Source organism: Pogoniulus pusillus, chromosome 26 (genome assembly GCF_015220805.1).
Source record: "Pogoniulus pusillus isolate bPogPus1 chromosome 26, bPogPus1.pri, whole genome shotgun sequence".
NCBI lineage: Eukaryota > Metazoa > Chordata > Aves > Piciformes > Lybiidae > Pogoniulus > Pogoniulus pusillus.
The window spans coordinates 10,644,652-10,663,028 of NC_087289.1; the positions used below are offsets into that span (position 1 = coordinate 10,644,652).

At 42.7% G+C, this 18,377-nt stretch overlaps 1 protein-coding gene across 1 annotated transcript in view; it reads right to left on the reverse strand.

The window, feature by feature from the left end:
- Positions 1-4,991: 4,991 nt before the first annotated feature.
- The window catches only part of ECT2 (epithelial cell transforming 2), a 36,611-nt gene continuing 23,225 nt past the window's right edge, over positions 4,992-18,377 (reverse strand). Inside the window, exons 20-28 of the mRNA XM_064164825.1 lie at positions 18,049-18,145; positions 17,191-17,272; positions 16,202-16,280; positions 15,905-16,024; positions 14,611-14,749; positions 12,906-13,060; positions 10,620-10,727; positions 9,448-9,594; positions 4,992-6,255 (exon numbers count right to left, since the gene is read on the reverse strand). Of these exons, the coding sequence (XP_064020895.1) occupies positions 6,166-6,255; positions 9,448-9,594; positions 10,620-10,727; positions 12,906-13,060; positions 14,611-14,749; positions 15,905-16,024; positions 16,202-16,280; positions 17,191-17,272; positions 18,049-18,145 (1,017 nt within the window). The 3' untranslated portion in view covers positions 4,992-6,165. The remainder of the gene's footprint in view (positions 6,256-9,447; positions 9,595-10,619; positions 10,728-12,905; positions 13,061-14,610; positions 14,750-15,904; positions 16,025-16,201; positions 16,281-17,190; positions 17,273-18,048; positions 18,146-18,377) is intronic.

Consider the following 18,377-nt stretch of genomic DNA (forward strand, 5'->3'; position numbering starts at 1 on the left):
TTTCCATTGTAGCTTTCCTTACTGGTGGGGGAAAGCAGGTTTCTGGCTCCACATTTAAAACCAGTCCCAAGGCAAAGAAGGTGGCACCAGTTTGCCTTCACCCTTCCAAGTCAGCTGCATAGAGCACTCAGCCAACATTTTGACAACTTTTGTGTTTTTAAAGCACAACCTAGCTAGCCCCTGTTTTGTCTCTGATGGCTGGCTTTCAGAGCTTGTAATCATCCATCTCACAGTGGAGTTCTCCCTTCCTGGTTTTTGAAACAGCAACTATTTTCCTGCAAAATGCAGGTCAAGCTGTCCTGTTGAATCTACAACAAATCCACAAACAGGTGCTCTCCAGCAGCTGCAATCTCTCCACCTCTTTGAACGAAAGCCTATATGAGATGAATCACTTTAGTCCACAAATGCTTTAACAGCTTGCCACGAGTGGCTGTTTATGAGTTCTAGGTATAGGTTTGAGAGCAACTGGACTGCTCAAGCCCAGGCTAAGCTACACTTGGAAGTTCACAAGCTCTGGATATCACCCAAAGGAGAAGAGTCCAGCTCCAACCTGTGGCCCAAACTTCCTTGGCCAGCTGACAGCTTCTTCTCAGTGGAGATTTGCTAGTTTTTTAAAACAAGCAAGCAAACTCTTGCATCCTTCTACATCAGCCTGCCTCAGTGCAGGCTTTAGCCTAGGTACTGCCTCCAAACTACCACCCAATAGTTACAGAGGCTCCTTAAACACCGTTTGTAGTAGAAACTTCCAAGCACTGTTCTATATTTCAACTGATAACAAAGACAGGTTGGGAACACAGCAGATAACTTAGCTCTAAATGCTGAAGGGCATATGTGAACAAACTCCATAGCAGTATACATACAGCACACCAACTTAAAGGGGCTTTCTTCTTGGAGCTCTGCTACCCAGAGCATCAAGATACTCACTAACAGGAGAAGTGAGCAAGCACACCGCTAGAAAATGACAGCCTCCTTCAAGGTTTGGATGGGAACAGCAAGGCAGCCCCATCTAACACCTACTCAGCAGAACACCCTGATGATAGCTCTTCTGCAGTTTGAAGAGGCATCAGTTTAAGACAATGGTTAAGACTAAGGATTCTCACAGCAATGAGCACAAGCTCATTGAACTGTTCGGTTTTGTACAGCCTCCAATAAGAGAATGTTGTTTTTTAAACAAGGATCATTGTCTGCTCTCTTCTTCAGAGAGTTACAGTTCTGAATGAAACTAATTCTGCATGCTGAGGGTGGGCTGGCTAACACTTGAGTAAGAGCTGGGTTAGGAAGCTTAAAAATCCTTTTATTTCTAAAACTTGTTTCTTAGAGAATTGCAGAACCATTTGGATGAGGCCTTGAGTGACCTGTTCTAGTGGGAGGTGTCTGTGCCTATGGTGGAGGGCTGGAACTGGATGATCTTTGAAGTCACTTCCAACCTAAACCATTCTATGATTCTATAACAGATCCTTTAGTTTTACCAATACAGAAATCTCAGCACAAAGAGATCACACTGACATCAACTGAATTCAACTCAAATCTGAAGCATAAAAAAGTCATCAGGAGATCCAAACTGTGTGTGTCATGACCAAACCACCAAATTGTTTCAGTTGAAAAAGACCTCTAAGATTATCAAGTCCAACTGTAGATCTAACACCACCACCACCACGGCCATTAAGCCATCTCTTGCAGTCTCACATCCACATGTGCTTTTGAGCACCTCCAAGGACAGTGACTCCACCACCTCCCTGGTGACTGGAGCTAGGTGTTGTGCATAACCAGATCATAGAAGCATAGAATGGTTTAGGTTGGAAGGAACTTCAAAGACCATCTAGTTCCAACCTGAATCATAGAATCACAGAATGGTTTAGGTTGGAAGAGACCTCAAAGATCATCTAGTTGCAACCCCTTGCCATAGGCAGGGACACCTCCCACTAGAACAGGTCGCTTAAGGCCTCATCTAACCTAGCCTTGGACACATCCAGGGACGGAGCACCCACAACCTCCCTGGGCAACCTGTGCCAGTGTCTCACCACCCTTACTGTAAAGAACTTCTTCCTAACATCTAGTTTAAATCTCCTCTCTTCCAGTTTAAACCCATTCCTCCTTGTCCTGTCATTACAAGACCTTGCAAATAGTCCCTCCTCAGCCTTCCTGTAGCCCCCTTCAGATACTGGAAGGCCACTAAAAGGCCTCCTCAAAGCCTTCTCTTCTCCAGGCTGCAGAGCCCCAGCTCTTGTAGCCTGTCCTATTAGCAGAGCTGCTGCAGCCCTCTGAGCATCTTCGTGGCCTCCTCTGGACTGGCTCCAACAGCTCAATGTCTTTCTTGTGCTGGGGGCACACAGTACTGCAGCTGGGGTGTTGTGGAGGCAGGGAATTAACGTGGCCCTGCCAGGAATTTATAGAAAAATAGAGTTATTTTATTTTCCCAAAACCCTGCCCCCACAACTAGATACACAAATTAATTTAGTTTTAATTAGCAGATTCCGTTAGGTTGAGAAGACCTACAAGGGCACCACAGGTAATGTGACTATTTTGGAAGTCAGCAGTTGGAAAAGGCTTGAGCTATTAAATGATAGCGTTCCCCACTTCATACCAAAGCTGAGCCACAGTTACTCACAGGAGTCGGCTGGCTGAAGGAAGGGCGGTCCAGCTGCTCGTCCCCTCGCTCCCTCTCAGAGGCCGTCAGAGGGTCGCTAAGGCTTTCAGAGGCCGCCAGGGGGTCGTTAAGGCTTACTGAGTCCACACAAAGGGTGCTAATGATCAGAAGCCTTCCTTCGGAGCAGAGCACCGGGGGCTCCAGCTGCAGACTCTATGCAGGCGGGGGAGAGCTCTAAGGCGGGGCCCCAAGGCGGGGAGCCCCCCAGTAGTCATACCCCCCCTAGAAACAGAGCGGAGTCAGCACTGCCTGCGCGCCCAGGCCCCAGCGCAGCGCGGGCAGCGCACGGGGCTCCCCGCGTGCCGGCAGGGGCTCCCCGCGCGCCGGCAGGGGCCCTTGCTGCCCGCTCCCGCCTGCAAGGCGCGGGTGGAACAGGTCTGTGCGCACCTTCTGCTCTCCCGCTCACACCACGGAGGGAGAGCAGTTTAGCGGTATGCAGGACTCCAGGACGTGGGGTCTCACAAAAGCGGAGTAGAAGAGCCGAATCCCTTCCCTTGCCCTGCTGGCCACACTTCCCTTGTCGCAGCCCAGGACGCACTGCTGGCTCATGTTGAGCTTTTCATCAACCAAGACTCCCAGGTGCTTTTCCGCAGGGCAGCTCGCAGCCGTTCGCCACCTGGCCTGTAGTTGTGCTTGGGATTGCATCCAGATGACTACAGTTTCTCAGCAAGGCTCATTCCATTGCAGATAGATGTCAAAAGCATTGCTCTTTAAAACCCTGAGTTGGAGATCAAGTCTCACCTAAGTGTAAAAGCAGATCCCCTCAAACTTGTTCTGATGCTACAACGTGTGCATGTGGAGCCAGAAACAAGGTGAGGACAAACCTTTTACCTGTAAAAGCTGCCTATCTTCACTTGTTTCTCCCACTCTGGGGCACCTCTGACTTTGAAAGCTCACTTCCACCTCTACCCCTCTTCTATTACACCCCCACTGCTCTGTGATCAGCTGTAAAGCTGATCTCCCACTCCGTTATCCACTGTCAGCAGAAACACAGAACAGCCCCTTGGGGACCCCATTCAGCATGAGCACAAGTGGATACTGATAAGATTTGCTGCCCAAAGGGCAACCACTTCTGTATTTGCTCACACAGAGGTTCACCTTTACCAAACTCACAACTCAGCTGTGCAAGACAACACCTCACAAAAACTGGGTCAGAGCATTCCTACTGTTCTCTCCAGTATCCAAAAGCCTTGTTACACTGCTCTAGGTAATTAGGTTGCAACCAAGTTGTCTAATTAGCAAATCAGTGCTAATTATTACCTATCAGCTTGTTATTTTAACCCAAAATCTCACTGTTTCCACTTCTATTACACTGAGAAACTGGTCCTCTGACAGTCAATATCCAAAAAGCAAGTAAGGGCTCCAGTGCAATCCTGAGACACTCAGCACTGTATGTGTCCTCACACCAGTATGGGACCAAGCCTGCCTTCAATTAACTGCTGCTGGAGTACATCACCTCAGAACGATGTCAGAGAGCAGCAGACAGGTATTGAATACTTTGTCCATTTTAAGTCATCTCCCTTAATTAGAAGGGGACAGAGCTGCCATTCCCTCTTGGTCCTAAGATTAGATGTGGAGGGTTTTTTAAACAGTGTATCTCTTTAAGATAAATAGGAGCATCTCATCCTGAAACTTGGCAGGTTAAGATGTTAATGCACTGAGAACACAGGAGTGGGTAAAGTCACACTGGAGGCAGGCACAGTCCTCCTCATTCTTCAAGAGTTAGCAAGACTGAGCAGAACTCATCTCTGCCTTAAGAGGCTACAAGCATCAAATAAAGAGCAGTAAGACTGAGCACTCTGACCAATTCTTTTCCTTTAGCAACAACAGAGCTGTGCAGCAGTGGCTGTGACAAGACGTGGCAAGACAGTGAGCACTGGAGGATCCACTGGTTTTGAGTGCCAGTGAACTTGAGAGAAGCTAAACACAACTAATTTGGAAATGAAAGAAGGCTGGAAAAGTACTGATAGGCTGATGGAGTTATGAGGCTGGAGATGTCCATCCAAAAAGAACCAAAAAAGAAGCCAACTGTTGTTGATTTTTTTTCAGCATAGTATTTCTGGAATAGTTTATTATGGAAGTGTCAGTACAGACTTAGCTCAGGTGTTTATTTTTAATGACAAGGACAAAAGAGGGCCATGGATACACACATACCATTGGGGGAGAGAGGGAGAATGTGGAATAGACTAAGAGGGGATATAAGAAGTGTGATTCTGCAGCTTGGGCCTACCATGATGTGTATTTTATCAGGAAGAGCTGTACACCTAATCAGAGCACAGTCGGAGATTGGAGCCCAGCCCAAAACTGGGTGTGAAAAGACAAAAGAGACTCTCATAAAAGCCCCTTTAGCAAAGCCATGAGCAATTTTAAACAGTTTATTTACATTGGATTGGCAAAGAGAGATATAAAAAGCAGTAAAGTGACACATTCAGAACCATCACTAGTTAAATATAGACATAAGACACCGGTGGTTAAAAAGAAAGCCCAAGTTGAGAACTCCTGCTGATGCAGACAGAGAGTGAAACCATTAATGAAATGCAGAAATATACCTATTAAGATAGCTCCTGAGACAGCACTGCATCATGCTAACTGCTCAGAGATGGAAGAAGGGAGCAAAGACTTTGGAAGGAAGACATCAAGACTGGGGAAAGCCAGGTAAAAGCTTGAGGAGTCCTAGACCTGACCTTGGACACACCAAAACTGGGCCCTCAAGTTATGCCGCCACATCGATAATCCCACACATTAAATAATTATTCTTTAACCAAGTGTGTGGCAGTTCGGGGTTGGGGAGGGGGGGGTTGCTAGAAGGAAGCACAATTCTTTTCCTCAAACTTCCACTCCAAAGAAATTCAAAGAATTCAGTTGATTGCTTTTGGTTGCCAAAGCCAGTCACAGCCTTTAAAACTTGCTGTTCAGATAAAGACAGGCACCGTGGCGTTGAGTTACAGCAAGGCTGCAGACTACCATAATCACAGAAGCTGCATTCTAGTTTCTTTTAGAAACAACTACATTTATACAGTATCTGGAATAAGCAGCTGTACAACAGGTTAACTGTCACACTTGAAAGGTCAGGTACTTCATAATGCATCTCCACTCAAATCAGCAATTCAAACACCGGAGTGCTCTGCCAGCTGATGAGGTTAGGCAAGCATCAGAGTCACCCAAACTAGCGCTAAGTTATGGGCACATCATCTTCATTTCAAAATCTGACAGAGTGGTTTCTTGTCTAGAGTGGACAATTCCCACAGAAGAAAATACTTCCATTATGATGGTGAGAAAACAAGTCTGGGCAAGAGAATACTGCATCTTAAGTAAAGACCAACGTACTTATTCCACTGATTAGCTGATCCTGCGTCAATACAACTTAAACCTCTTGTGATTATCTTAGTGTTTTCTAACGTTTTGCTAATCATTGCTAAGTGCTAATGACTAAGGTACCATTAATGTCAGGAACAGGTCACTTGAGCAGCCAGCTGCTGTCAGTCACTACAAACACAGCCCTGTATTTCAATCCTGCTTCATATCAAGTGGGTTGTTGATCGACTTAGCGTATGACTCCTCTTTTCAAAGACAGAGGGAAGGCTGACCAAGGAAGGAGAAGAAATCCCCTGTTAAGGAAGAAAACAAAAAGAAACAAGTTATTTGACCATTTATTAGGCAGTGTCAGTAGTGCTTTGTCATTTCTCCACCTTAACACACTGTATGAAGAACTTAACAATACAGAAGAGATTGCAGAGTGACAGCTTTTGAAGTGATTCACCATTTCCAGATTTGGAACAGAAAAGGTGTAACACCACAGGAGAAGAATGCCCCTATCAAATAAAAATAGGTCTTCTATTGTTATCAGCCTTGAGAGATTCAGAATGCAACCTGGTTTTGAAGAGCAGCTGTTCACCAAGTGTTAAGCTACACCTTGTATCACTCTTTTTGCCATGACCATTTCCCTCCAAACTGAAGGCCAGATACATTATTGATACTCTCAGAGGAACAGAGCTCCCTGTAGATCCTACAACTTCCTGTATTCTTCCCAGCCTTGAGTCCCAAGTTAAGAGGCTGAACACATGCCTTTGGCTGCAGCAGGCAACAGGTATCATAATGATTTGTCAAACCTTGCTTCAGCTGTGCCTCAGTGGGCACAAAATAGGCCAAAAGCTGATTTTTCTGGTGCTAGAAGTATAGACTGCTTATGGGACATAAAACTACATTGACAGCAACACCAGTATGCAGTACTGGAAGTTAACCTCTTTGGGTCAGCTGAGATTTGATGTTCTTTTTACACTGGACCTCATATTTTCCCAAGCAATCTTCTGCTTGAGCACAGCCAGGCTTTTCAGCATAGAATCAGGTCATGGTAGTCTCACAGCACCTGCATGCTTCAAGAGCCTTTTAAACAGAGCTGTCCTGAGCAGGTAAGCTTACACCACTTCACAATGAAGTTGAATGCCTGTTTATGGCACAATCTCTATGTGCACTCATAGGCATTATTTCAAAACTAAATCCTAAACTCCTCTTCATGTAGCAGCTCTTATTAGACTCCAAAGTATTTTATACAGGATATGTTTTTCTATTTACAGATAGGGGAATAAAAACTGGAGATCACAGGTAAAACGAGCTGCTCAAGACCATCCAGCAGCCAAGTCACTCACAGCTCTGGCCAGTGAGCTACACTGTGACTTTCACCCAAACTGAAACAATAGAAAATTCAATTGTACAGAAATTAATTGAGAAAGAAAAAGAAAAGAGGGAGGAAATTAAAAAGCTAAAAGGAAAGAGTTAACTTAGCACCCAGAACCAGACCACTTGTGAGCATGAACTCCAACCCTGTGCACTGGTACAAGTCAAGTGAATTCCCAACAGCACTTAAAACACCTTGTGGCCTCTAGTGTCATGGAGTTGTAACGTGCTGTTTTAGAGGAATCAAGATGTATTTTTTGCTCACTTCATGCAAGATGGACATTAACAGTCAGGAGTTGATGTACAGAGCTTTCCAGCACCGCGCTGGTTATCTCCAGCATCATCACAAGCAGTAATAATAACAATAGGAGTAGGATGTAATCTGTCCAAGCCATGACCATTTAAGCTTTCCAAGTTGGAAGAGTTTTTTTCTTCTACAGCATTTAAAAGACAAATAGTTGTAGAGGCAGGACACAGCACAGGCCGAGGCCTGGAGTTCTGAGAGCTCCAATCAACAGAATGGGAGCGATGAACATTAACAGGACACTGGGCAGATCCATTTAGGCTGCAGGTAGAAGATGAACGAGCAATCTACAATTAGGAGGGGTTCAAGAGTTAGTCCAAACAAGAAAAAAATGCAAGCATTCAAGCTTTTTGGGTTTTACTCTACAGCTTTTCTACATCAAAACTATCTCCACATAAGCACAGGGCAGGTTTTGATTTCATTAAAATAATGTGTCTGAGTAACAGCTTTGACTATCTCAATGGACTCAGGTTGCCTGCAGCTTTAGTTTCCTACTTAAGAACTGCATTGATATCTTAACTTGAAGGGCCAGAAGCCAAAGCTCTCTTTTCCCCTCAATCTTATGATTCTACAAAGAAGGCTCTCTGAAAGTTCACTTATGTGTGAGATTGGGAAAAAGCCCCTACATGACATCACACAAAACACATGACCTGCTGCCAAGCTGCAGTTTACTACCTCAGAGGTCTGGGAACTCAGGGAGAGGTTTGAAAGATGAAAATAGTTTTTACTACTCTAAGTTCCTATCATTTTGTGGAGAAAGTATTTTTCTGTGAGGCATACACAAAAGTGCATGACTTATGTTTTCATGATAAATGAGATACAGTGCTGTATCAAAATGAAGACAGAATATTAGAATGTGAAAACAATTGTTGGAGTAATCACATTTGAAGGGAGAAAATCTCTGCAGAGAACTGGGGTATAGGCAGAATGCTAGATTTCTGCTAAAGCAAGGGAGTCCACTGTGAGACTGCCTCCCCTATTAATATTTCCTCCTGCCTATCTCATGTGGCACAGCAGGGCAATATCTGTATACTGAGCAATTTAATGGCCACTCAAAATACTGAATTAGCTCTATATTAAGGCATTAATATTTCAGACAGTACTACAGAGATACACAGGAAATCCTGGTTTTGGCCTTCTGTCCTACAAACTACACATTTTTAAAGCAGAATATTTACTCAGCATACTGATTTACTCAAACATTGGCATAAAAGCAAAGATGATGAACAGAAGTCCTCCAAATCTAGTCTGCTTTACTAGGAAATTGAGTTTGACCTAGTGTAGCAGAAGAAAGCTGCAACAGGCATCCAGGCACAACAGAGGAGCTGCAGTATGTAGAACAACAAATTATTTTACTGAGTTTTCTTAGACATAGAATCCTAAAATGGTCTGGGCTGGAAGGAACCTCCAAAGGTCATCTAGTCCAACTCTCCTGACAGTCAGCAGGAGTCAGGTTGCCCAGAGTCCTGTCGAGCCTCACCTTGAATACCTCCAGGGGTGAGGTCCCAACCACCTCCCTGGGCAATCTGTTCTAGTGTTCCACTACTCTCATAGTACAGAGCCTGTTCCTAACATCCAATCTGAACCTGCTCTTCTCCAGTTTGAAGCCATTGTCCCTCCTTCTGTCACCACAGGTTTTTGTAAATAGTCTCTCTCCATCCTTCTTGGAGGCCCCTTTCAGCTACTGGAAGGCCACAATTAGGTCTCCCCAGAGCTTCTTCTTATCCAGGTTGAAGCAGCCCAGCTCCCTCAGCACCGACCATTAAAATAAGTGTGCTGTTAGAAAGGTCCCTTGCCTGGCCTGCACAGCCAAATCACTCACCGCTAACGACGAGGAACTGGTCAGTCGGCTGCCTATGTAGCTCTCATTAGCTAAGCTGGGACTTCTTCCTTCTGTTGCACTGTGAGATGTTAAAGCCCTTCCAAAAGCGGTCTTTGGTGTTTTGGAGAAAGAAAATGCTCTTGTAACCTGTGGAGTTTGACAGGCAGTTAGTTACATGCTGACAAAACCAGACTGCAATAGCTGCAGTGTAGACTGCCAGCCCCACCAGAAGCCTCTGCAGGACTCCTCTCAAATATTAAGATGCCAAAAACCCCCCTGCATGGGGATCTGACTTTTGAGGCTCTCCATCACCCCTGCTCTTCTCACTCTGTCCAATACGCAGACAAGAGTGTGGGAGAAAGGAAGACAGCAGAGAGTCAGGGAAAAGTCAAAATAAGGTCTAGTCCTCACAGTTCTTAGGGCTGCAAAATCAGGACCTTGAGCTGCTCTCAACTGGACCTCCAGCAGCCTCAGCACTTTTCTCTAACACACATGAATATCTTGGACATGCTATGCCTACTGTGAGGTTGCTGAGAACAGGAATCTGTTGATTCCTCCTGGCTGCATGATTCTGTTATCCTCTCCCACAGACCACACATTTCAGCAGGACCAAAGCCAATGAGAGCCAATGTGCCAGAGCAGGCCAGCAGCCCTCCTCCTGCCTCTCTGCCAGGTCCTCTCCACAGAGCAGGGCCCCTAAACCACACACAAGGAGAGCATCCACAGGCAGACACCAGCACTCAGCACACTTTGCCATTTCAAAGTCCCTTATTACTAGGCACATGTACTCTATTCCACTCCTATTTTGAAGGTGTTTGCACCTTTCAAACTCCATTCTATACGCCAACATCAGTTGCAGACAATGTTTGGGAGTTTTCTGTAATATTTAAAAGATTTAGAATGTTAAACAGAGAAAGTTCCATAATAGACTGCAAAATGCCTACATGGTACTTATGACCAGAACACAACTGCAGATAGCCCAAAACTACTCAGTCCAAACCTCAAACACTCCCCCACTCTCTTTAAGAAGCTCATACTGCAGAGTTTTAGTTCAGGCTAAGTTTTTCCTGTCACTACTCTAAGTGCTACAAAACACCTGAAAGAGGAACAAGACCACAATTCCCTGACTAAACCAGGTCCTAAAGTAAAGCACTATCCCTGTGGTATCTTACCTTTTTGGATGTTTTCTTTATTGCCCTGGATGCTCTGCTTAAAGTACTATCCATATCTTTAGTATTTACTTCAAGTGAATCGGGATCAGCAGTATAAATCAGATTTTCCTGTGAACAAAATTAGTCTTAATAACAGTCAACAAACACCAGCAGTTGCCAAAACATCATTCTCCAGTTCGTTAGGTCAGATTTAGAAGTTTTAATGGTCATCTTCCTACTTATTTAACTCTTAATACACACTTAAGGAGCTGTTTACTTCCACACCACGTCATTAGATTAACTGCTGGAACAGTCAGTTTGTGAAATCACTTCACCAGTGGCTTTACAGTTGCTTGGTTTGAGTCAATTTCAAGCTCAGGGCTGACCAAAGTAAAGGCAATGGTTCTGAAGCATACAGTAGGAGCCTCATAAGATATACACCTGTTCTACTAACACATCTCGCACTCTTCTGAAGTGAAACCTTCGTAACTCCAGCTATCAGGCATTATGATTGAGTCTTTCAGCTTAAGCCAAACAGGTGTTTCAAACTGCCACAACTTTTAGTTGTCTGTTGTTGCCTTTTTTGTTTAGGCATTTTTAGTTTTGTTGTTACTTTAGTGTGGGTGGTTTTGTTGGTTTGCTGGGGTTGGATTTGCTTCTTTTTTGTTGTTTTTTGCTTGTTTGGTTGGGTTTTTGGTTTTGTTGTCATGGGGGGTGTGTGGTTTTTTGTTTATGTTGTTGGGCTTGAGTTTGGTTCAGGTTTTTTTGGTTGCTTGCTATTTTACTGGTGGTGTTTTGTTGGGATTTTTCTAAACCTATACTTCATGCTTAAACTCTAGCATACGCAGAGAAATCTTTGGCCAGCTACTTACAAAACTTGGAGGGGTAGGGGGGCATGCATGGATGTGGGCAGTTGATGGGTGTTTCGAGGTTTTATTTTGAGAAGAAAAGAACTTTAAATAAAATCAAGAAAAAAAAAATGTAAGGACAGCAGTCAGCAAGTTCTGTGGCTGTTCCTGAAGGCCAACAAAGGGAAGTGAAAGCCTTCACTGCCACCGTGTGGCAAAGTCAATGCTATCTCATTTTCATGATGCTGCAGAGTTCTTGAAAACCAGGCAAGCATGCTTAAAATGAAGCTCAATTTGACATTTAGATCAGCAAGGAACAAAAATATTATTATATAGTCGGTACAAAGCTGTAGTTACAGAAATTACAACTAACGGGATTCAGCACAATAGGTTACAGTTTGTCAGCGTGATGCTGAATGTCCTGGGGCAAGAGGGAATGATACATTTGTTATACGAAGATTTAATTTCTATTTTAAAACCCCAACATTTTTCCTTCCCTCTGCTGTATGTAATACAAGAGACTGAATATAGGTGGTCGACAGATTAAATAAATTAAAACACTTCTGAATCATCACTTTTCCTATCCGGTACCCAAAAAGGAAGGAAAAGCACAGACAAGTTTCTTCTAAGTCCCTAGATCACAAGCCAAAAAAAACCAAATCTGAGATTATTTTGATTAGTTTACCTCTCTTGAAGCAAAAAGATCTTTAAAAATTACAGACCAGCAAATACTGTGCAGGAAGAGTACAATGCACAATAGAGAACACTTCCAGCTTAAGCCCCAGCTGCTGCACCTCTCTAGCACTTTCTCTGCTAGTTTGGATGACCCATATGTATAGACATTCCTACACAATTAATGCATTAGCAGAACTGCTTTTGCCTTAATTGGAGAGGGTCTGTTCTTCAAAGTGGTAGTGCTCTGGCTGTGGGAAGCCCACACATTGAACTTCAAACAGTGTGAAGAGGCCTCTGCCTTCTTTATGTCACCATTTTCTTTATTTCCTTGGTTTAATGTTTCTGTCTACAGGAGGGAGACGCCTGGGGCCACATTATGAAGGCCACGCAGATAAGGTGTGGAACAAAGAATTCAACCTAACACAGAGTTAAACCAAAGTGCATGCTTCATAATGCTGGGATTGCAAACTGAAGCACATCTGTGAGAGATGCAAGATGAAGACAACTGTGTTTAGATCTGCAGTGCAGAGTTTTGATTACTTCTAGTTAATGATGGGGGAAGGGCACAATTCTTTATTTTTAAGTACTTATTAGCTTCTGCAGAAGCTAACTTCCAGGCTGCTTCCTTTTCTACCTTTCAACCACTCACTTGGAGACATGCTAGCACAAATGTTTTCTGCTCTACTCAAGCACGTCCCCTATTAGCAAATTCTTTACCTTCCTGTGCTTCAAGCTGAAGAGAGAAAACCACTTCTAGTCAGCAGTGTGGTTCCAGAGTACTTACTGCATCTGCTTTACAAATAGTGTTCGCCACCTGCCGGCACAACATCTTCAACCAATCTTCCTTGGGAAGTTCCTCGGTTGTCATCTGGAAACTCAGCAGCTTGTTGTTGAGTTCGGTAGGAGGCCGCACAACTAAGGCAAAAGCTTTATGGCAATCTGAAGTGAATAAAAAGAGGCAAAGAGCTAAGACAAAGAATAATCATTTTGCATATAGTTCAAGGGGGAGCTTTCAGTTAACCCTGTCAAGGAGACAGAGTGAGCAACAATATGATTTGGTGATTTTGTCTGTATTTACAAGACAGCTGCTGCATCACTTGCAAGAGCATTTGAGTTCTGTCCCCATCCTCCATCAAGACAGTGCCCATCAGCCGTTGGTGCAACAGTTAATTCATCAAGTAATTTGTCTCCTGTAGTTTGCAGACCAGTCAGTCATTACTGGTATAGCAATAAACATCCATTTCATTCCCTGACTCATGAAATGTTGGACAGATCATTTATTTATCAAAAGAGGACAAGGCAAACAATATTTACGCTCCTTTGTGAAGCAGGGAAGCAAAGACACTGGTACTACATATGACACATTAATACAGTCAAGTTACAACAGTTTTACTGTTTAAACTTGACAGAAAGAGTGCTGACTTGATAGCAGAAAATTAATCTGTTGCTGATATTTCTTTATAGCAGACACAGCTGAGAGAATAAAAAACTCCAATCCCACACAAATTGCAAAACCACACCAAACAAACAACAAAAAACCCAACAACCCATTGCCAAGTCTGAAAAGTAGCACTGGAAAAGCTGTGCTGGAGGAGAGTGGACATAAGAGAGTAGCTGACCCCTTCCAAGATTTGCATACTACAGTTTTAGCAAGTAATAAATGGAATGCTTCCAACTGACTCCCGTTACCCAAGTTCCAAAAGAAACTTAAACATTACATGGTAATTTAAAGAGAATTCCTGAAAGGGAAATCCTAAAATCCAAGATCAAAGGAGCAGGCCAGCATCACCTTTACTACCTACCCTCTCTGCCATTTGAAGGTTTTGTTGGGTTTCTAAGCTCAGGAGAACAAGTATTACATGCATACAAACACCTACAGGGATATATAAAACCTGTCTTGCTAGAAACCAGTCTGACTTGACTGCTTTAGAAGCCTCCATCAAGGCTGGAACAGAATTGTAGCACACGTTCTGCTGCTGCAGCAATGCATAACTCCAGTGAAACCCCTACAGTCTCAGCATGGCTAAGCAGCCACAGAAATTAAGTCATTTACATCTTTCTTTTAAGATGCTAAGCACAGCTCCTCCTGAGCATCACTAACTAAATGAAGATTTAGTTTCACAGCAGCACTTGTCTCTGGTCAGTCTAATGCTCTAGATTGAAGTATATTATTTTGGGGGTTGTTTTGCAAATCCTGAGCTGTCAGTTGCAGCACTTGGTGTAACTCATGCTGCCATGTGGTTGGCTTATGCTAATGCCATCTACCAGTTCTGCCACATTCAGCATCCTGCAGTGATTGTTGGAAAGCCAAAAGAAGTGTCAGCACAAGAAATGCTCCAACTCATACAGAGCTTCAGACAGAAGCTTATACTAGAATCACATACCTATAGTGACATACAACAAATACACCTTAGCATTCTATCCTGTGACACTTTACACTATGAACCACAGTTTTCATTAGCTTTCACAGAACCTCAAAACACACAGACCTTCTGTCTCCCTGATGTCTAGGACTTTCTTGATCTGTGAGAGAGGCATCAGAACAACATGCTTGAGAGATGGAGAAGGCCTTGTGTGGCCATGTGGACTCTTGAAAACACCAATAACTTTATGCCGTTTCCTTGCAATCTGCAGTTCAATAAAAGACAAAGAAGTTAAAGTTCCATTGCCATTGTTTTGCTTCTTTTCTATTCTTTCCCCTTCCAGTATACTAGAAGGCACAGTAAGCCTAGCCATATAAGTATACTCCAAGGAGTATTTTGGTCTATTTACCACATAAATCTTTGAGGAACTCACTTATTTCACTATTTACTCTCTACAGTTCAAGTGGCCCAGCTGTTCCTCATCAATACAGTCACTACAAAAATTTGGATATACCAATAAAGAAGTAATCTTGTATTCCAGACCTCACTTATACCCTACATAAAAAACAAAAACCCTTTGAAACTTGCATAGTCTAGATCTGAACACAAAATACTTTGTCTATGTGCATGAACCAGCTATCTTACACGTTTAAGTAAGCTATCTTCAGTTGCTTGTATCTTGTATAAGAGATATATACCAGAAGCTTTATTAAAACAGATTATTTTCCCTTCCTCCTTCTACAGGGAGAGATGAAGCCAAGCCAACTTGACTCTTGAAAAAGTTCACCACCAGTCACAGTACCCTTTTGTCTTTGAGTACTGTTGAAGACAGCACTCATATTGGGTCACTTTCAAGACAGTCTTCTATGAAGGCAACATTCTTTACTGCTGTAGACATTAAGAGGTACTTTCATAGAGCATCCTTTACAACTTCAGTTTCTCAACAGAAGTCTCCAAATTTCAGTTAGATTACTTTTCTCCTCTAGTTCTTCCTAACATACTATCAGTCAAAGGCATTAAACCTGTAATATTTTTGTAGCTTAAGCACAGACTCCAGAAGCCCAAAGTTTACTCCCATTAAACATGGCCAAGCATCCTGCTGAGACAAGGGCTCCAGCACTTTTTATCCATTGGTACTACTCAAAGTGCTATTCAGCAAAGCATTTCTTCTTAACATATTAAGCTGCTTCTACATTTTTGATCTGTCTGCAAGACAATAAAGGGTACATTAACAGCCCTCAGCCATCTAGAAGTGACTACCTACTTGTGTTGGCTTATACAACAGCTAACAGAAAGGCAGCATCAGCATGTGTTAGCTATCAGCTTTCCATGACTTGAATTCTGCTTCAAAGTTTTTTAATTGTTTATATTCATATGTAGTGTCAAACCTTTTAGAATTCAGTTCCTGAGCTGTACTTACCTCCAGGCAATCACTGAACAGAAAAAGTGTGACCTGTTCTCCCCTGTCACAAAGGTCATCACTGAGTGCTACGGTTTCCAAACGCTGAACTAAGCTTCGATGAGAGGACAAGAGATTAGCCTAAGTGATAGAAACAAAAAGCTCATTAGGCATTTAACTCAAGAACTGGATTACTTCTTGCTTACAACTTAACCCTGGCAATCTGTTTAAACCAGCACTACTGCATTTTGGCCTCACACATTTTTGCAAAGGGAGCAAAGCAGTGCACAGATGTGCAGCTTCAGAGAAATTACTTACTGGACATCCATCAACTTCATAGACAACATCAAAGAATTGCCTTTGTGCCTCTGTTTTTCTTTTGTCTTCATTGATGTGTCTGAGGGAAGCATATTTATTTTTCAACATCAAGCAACAGTAAAAAGAACATACTGCACTTTAAATATACACAAATAATAAAGCTAAACAGAGAAATACAGCATGCACAGCAGCACCAGAAAATACAGCATTGAAGCATCCAAATGCCACATGCTAAGTACATAGGAAGCTTCAGACCTAGAGCATTGCTCTTGTCATGTTAGCAACTGACAAAATTCAGGCAAACATCTAATTCCCCTGCTCTGCCCCATAAGAACTGAACTAGAGACCAACTCACTGCAGCTCTTCACAGCTTACATTTTATCCTTCCAAGTCAAAACTGCAGCTCACAAAGAAGCAGATGCAAGATTAATTACAATTTAAAAGTTGCCATTGTTAAAATCAGACAAACATTTACCCAATTAATACAGGAGATCTCATTGCTGGAGACACATGCTACACTTAAAAGAGGTGAGACTCACAACCTAAACAGCTTCAGCTTTAAGCTAATTAACTTGTGGAATGGTGCCAAGAATAGCTAATGCAGGAACAGAAGAGAAACTAATCTTCCACCAGTAGCATACCCTTGCAGTGGCTATCTCCTTAGAATGAAGATTTAAAGCCAAAACAGTTCCTCCATTCTGGAGGGAATACATAGAAATAGGAGTTGAAACAGAACAGAGGACTCAGAAGGTTCAGCTTCTTGCTGAGGCAGGGAGTCAGCAGAGACTCAAGGAGAAGTGCTGGTTAACAATGCCACAGTCTCCTTTGAGCTCTGGTGACAACAGTGACCAAAGCAGACTAAAGAACACATACAATTATGTCTACTTACATTAGGACTGGAGTTATGGCAACAGCACACTAGGAGCAATTTTGATGGAACAGAGAGATCTAAATGTGTAAGTCTGTTTCATTGAATGAGCATCACTTACGTCATCACTTCCTTTAACGATTCAATAGCTCTCTCCAGAGTTACTTTATCTGGGTTCTCTTCTGCTGTATGCTTCTTAATATCTACAATTGAAAGATAAGAATAAAAAGCCCACATATATTACAAGTGCCTAAAATGAAATATGACAATTTCAGCTTTAGACTGTTAAGTCAGATAAGACAGTTTTAAACACAAACAAACAAAACAAGCAAAACAAACCCAAGCAAACAGGAAATTCAAACCAACAAAAAATCACAGGTATCCTAGAATCCAGATAGCCTGGGAAGTAGGCTAGCAGCAAGCATCCATGCAGCTCATTAAGAGAAAAAAAAAAGACAAATCTACAACACAAAACCAAGCCCACAAACATGTCCAAAATTGCAACAAGAGCCCATGCCAGTTGCAGCACAAAGAGAAGCTTAGAAATCTTCTTCACAATAAAGAATGGCTGGGTAGGGGGTTTATTATTATTTTTATTAACAAATTCATTAGTACAGCAAGGAGCTGATACCAGGTGGAATACCTGAAGCTGTAAGCTTTGTCAGTACAAATTACTCTCCAGTTTAGGCTAACTGCATTTGAATCTCAATTGTATTTGCATTTGAAGATACAAAACTGTTGTCACAGCAAATTATTTCCCTACCTGAATCCTACAGACAAATATATGAACAAGCGAAATTTAGCCAAAAGTGTACTTTCCTCAGTACCTGCCCTTGCTGACTGCCATCAAACATGATGAACTCCCAGGATCAGGCTTGTTTTATATGAGAAAAGCTGTTGCTAATGATGGCAAAAAGCAAGCATTATCTTGGGTTTAATACCTTCACAGGCAAACCAATAAATCCCACCACTGAATTACCATTTAGTAGTAGAGCAACACTAGGCAGCCTTTGAACGGGACGGATAAGGAGTTCAGCTAAGCTTTGGCGACCACACTCAGGTTTGGCTTGGTTTATCTGGGGAAAAGGGGAGAAAAGAATTACATTTTTTTTTCAACACACATGAAATACTAAAAAAAAGAATCACAGAACAGAAAAAAAATATCTTCTTTGAAACTAGAATTGCTGTACAGGTTGAGAATCATTCAACAGAGACAGTCATTGACAGATCATGTTAAAAATCACATTGTATTTAAATCTGGGCAGTACTTATCACATGATTGATGTTTTCAGAGTGTCTAGTTGCAAG